Source organism: Pyxicephalus adspersus, chromosome 1 (assembly GCF_032062135.1).
Source record: "Pyxicephalus adspersus chromosome 1, UCB_Pads_2.0, whole genome shotgun sequence".
Lineage (NCBI taxonomy): Eukaryota > Metazoa > Chordata > Amphibia > Anura > Pyxicephalidae > Pyxicephalus > Pyxicephalus adspersus.
The window spans coordinates 175,530,245-175,533,115 of NC_092858.1; the positions used below are offsets into that span (position 1 = coordinate 175,530,245).

The following is a 2,871-nucleotide window of genomic DNA, read 5'->3' on the forward strand; positions in this document are numbered from 1 at the left end:
TCCCCCACCTACTAGATTGTAAGCTCTTCGGGGCAGGGTCCTCTCCTCCTGTATCACTGTCTGTATTAGTCTGTCATTTGCAATTCCTATTTAATATACAGCGCTGCGTAATATGTTGGCGCTATATAAATCCTGTTTATTAATAATAATAATAATAATTCTTGGATAGGCGGAGTTCTTCGTGTTCTGACCATGGCCTAAGGATGTGTGTCCCCCACTTGCACCTCTAATTTTTTTTACCTTTACCCCCTAACTTGAAAGAAATTGGGGTTCAGGTGCTAGAAGCATCAAGCAATGTGTAACAGGGTATATTTTTTTTATGGGCAGTTTTTATGTTCTGACGATGGCCTAATGATGAAATTTTAGGGGGTGTTAGCCAAAGGTGTCCCCCACTTGCACATCTCCCCGTTCCAGAGAAATTGGGTTTCTAAGTATTACAGGGGACAGAGGAGTGTAGTATGACAGTTTTAGTTTTATGACAGGTAGGTATAATGTTGCGGTTCGTACCTCCTTGCTATATAAGTGGCCCTGGGGGCCCATAATTTATTTGTATAATTTCAGGATTCTAGACACACTTTTAAAACAGCAACCCTGATGTTCAATTTTCACTAGTATTTATCATTTCGACCCCATATTTTGAAAGGTAAAATTTGGGGTACTGCTTGCTTTGAGGGTCCCCTGTGTACCCTGATAATGTCAGGTCGGTAGGACATACTGTTCAGGAGATCAGGAGGTTTGTACTCGGAGACATTACAGCAAGGCTCTAAAATATGACATTCTTCATATTTCACACAGCCGTGACAGAGGACTTACTGTGAGTCATTGTACACGCCCATTTGTAGATTTTTTTGTTATTATTGGCTGGCGGGACAGCTCAGCGCCACCTTTTGAAGCTGATTGGTTACTTTTTTAGTCACCATCCCATCCATAACACCGAAGCTCCAAGTCATAGATGTGGCGGAGGGGAAACATGTCGCTGTACGCCGGCTCGGTCCTCCTGACAGGTGAGGCTGCCCGTCCTGGCATAGACCCCCATGTGTGACACAGACCCGGGCAGGGGAAAGAGGTGTGAGTGGCTGTACGGGGGGTTGCAGGGACCGGGCAGCACCGGGCGGGTGAATGGACAAACTTCCCAGCGATGTGATCTGTACACTATGAATGGCTGAACTCCCCTCAGAGCCTCTGATTCCCCCGCATGTTGTATCTGCTGGGAATGGTGAGTTTAATAAAACATGTAAGGGGCGTGGTTACACATCAGGGGGTGTGGTTACACATCAGTGGGCGTGGTTACACAGCACCACGTGACCAACTCTTCTGTCATCCTGCGCCTAAACTTCACCCAAAATTTCAATTGCCCCAAATTGTATGATGTAACGACTGGAAATGTTCAGGGGACCCCCATAGCTAATACTACTCCGAATTCCATCTCCTTACCCCAATTACAACATTGGGGTTACTATTTCAAAAGTGTGTCCAGGAGCCCAAAATGCAAATTGGGGGCTCCTGGGGCCCCTTACATAGCAAGGAGGAATGGAGTGCGGCCCCTGAATTTATACCAGTCACAAACCTCTAACTTGTACTGCTCTACCCTGTATGCTTCTCCTCTTGCAATCCCAATTTCTCAGGGAGGTGTAAGTGGGGACACCTGTGACTAACACCCCCCATTCCTCCGCCATCCTCCATTCTTACCTATTTCTTCTCTCTGTGGCCCCTGTTGACTCTTTGCTGCCTCCTGCAGTCCTTAATCTGCTTCTCCATACTCCAGTCCGGGCCCCATAACCTCTTATGTTCATGGCATCAATGGGTTGGTCTGATTGGTTACATTTCAGGAGGACGCAGGCTAATCCTTCCTTCATCTCCCCCGGAGTCACCTTACCTGATATGTCCTATGCACCGATGGGCCAACTTCAACTTGTAGTTTATCTTTATTAGGAATCCCTTCCAAGCTTCATAAAGAAATGTCACCCACCAGGTAAAATCACCCCAAAGAGAAGAACGTGTAGGAGAGAATTCCTTATACCAATGGGTGGTGAAGCAGCAAGGGAGGGGGCATTGTAAGCTGACATTACAGAATGGGGTCCCCCCAAGGATAATTCTGTCTTTGTAAATGAATAGAAATGAATGCAGCGCACTGTCTGACCTGTGGCAATGCATGGTAACCCAGGTATGGGGTGTAATGGGGAATTGCTTCTTCTGTCACCATTAATGTCATTGTAACAGTTTCATGGTTGGTTCTCCAGGTGTCTGCGTGGGTTTCCTCCCACATTCCAAAAACATGCAAATTGGTTAATGGGCTTCCCCATAAAATTGTCTTTAGACTGTATTAATGACATATGTCTATGGTAGGGACAATAGAGTGTGAGCTCTTTTGAGGGACAGCTAGTCACATGACTATGGACTTTGTACAGCGCTGCATAATATGATGGTGCTATATAAATACTGTGTAATATTAATGACAAATTGAGATGCTGCATTCTCAGTAAATGTTTCATTCTCAGGTATTCTGTTCATTGTAAGGTGTGCGATGCTGACATCAGGAGCGATGTATGTAAAGAGCGGATCAGACATTGAATCGTGTAATATGACGTGTCCTCACCGTAATGGGGTCCTGGAGCTGTTTAGAGAATGCAGAGGGGTAATAGATCCTTTGCTGGAGATTCGCTGTGACAATATGAACACCAAAAACGCCATGCGGAGCAGACTTCACCTGAACTCCAGCGGCTGCTGGAGCTTGACACAGGCTGAGAAGGGAGATTCCTGCCAGTATAATATAGATTTTCACAGCAGCCCAACAGCACGACTTACCTCTACAGACATCCGTATACTAGGTAAGTGTCCATATACTGCATCTCTGAAAAAGAGAAAGTGATA

The 2,871-nt window shown here is 45.7% G+C and overlaps 1 protein-coding gene across 1 annotated transcript in view; it reads left to right on the forward strand.

Moving 5' to 3' along the window:
- LOC140338314 (cell adhesion molecule CEACAM5-like) overlaps window positions 1-2,871 on the forward strand; it is a 40,962-nt gene that overhangs the window by 12,051 nt on the left and 26,040 nt on the right. The window contains exon 3 of the mRNA XM_072422525.1: window positions 2,518-2,828. Coding sequence (XP_072278626.1) covers window positions 2,525-2,828 — 304 coding nt within the window. The 5' untranslated portion in view covers window positions 2,518-2,524. The remainder of the gene's footprint in view (window positions 1-2,517; window positions 2,829-2,871) is intronic.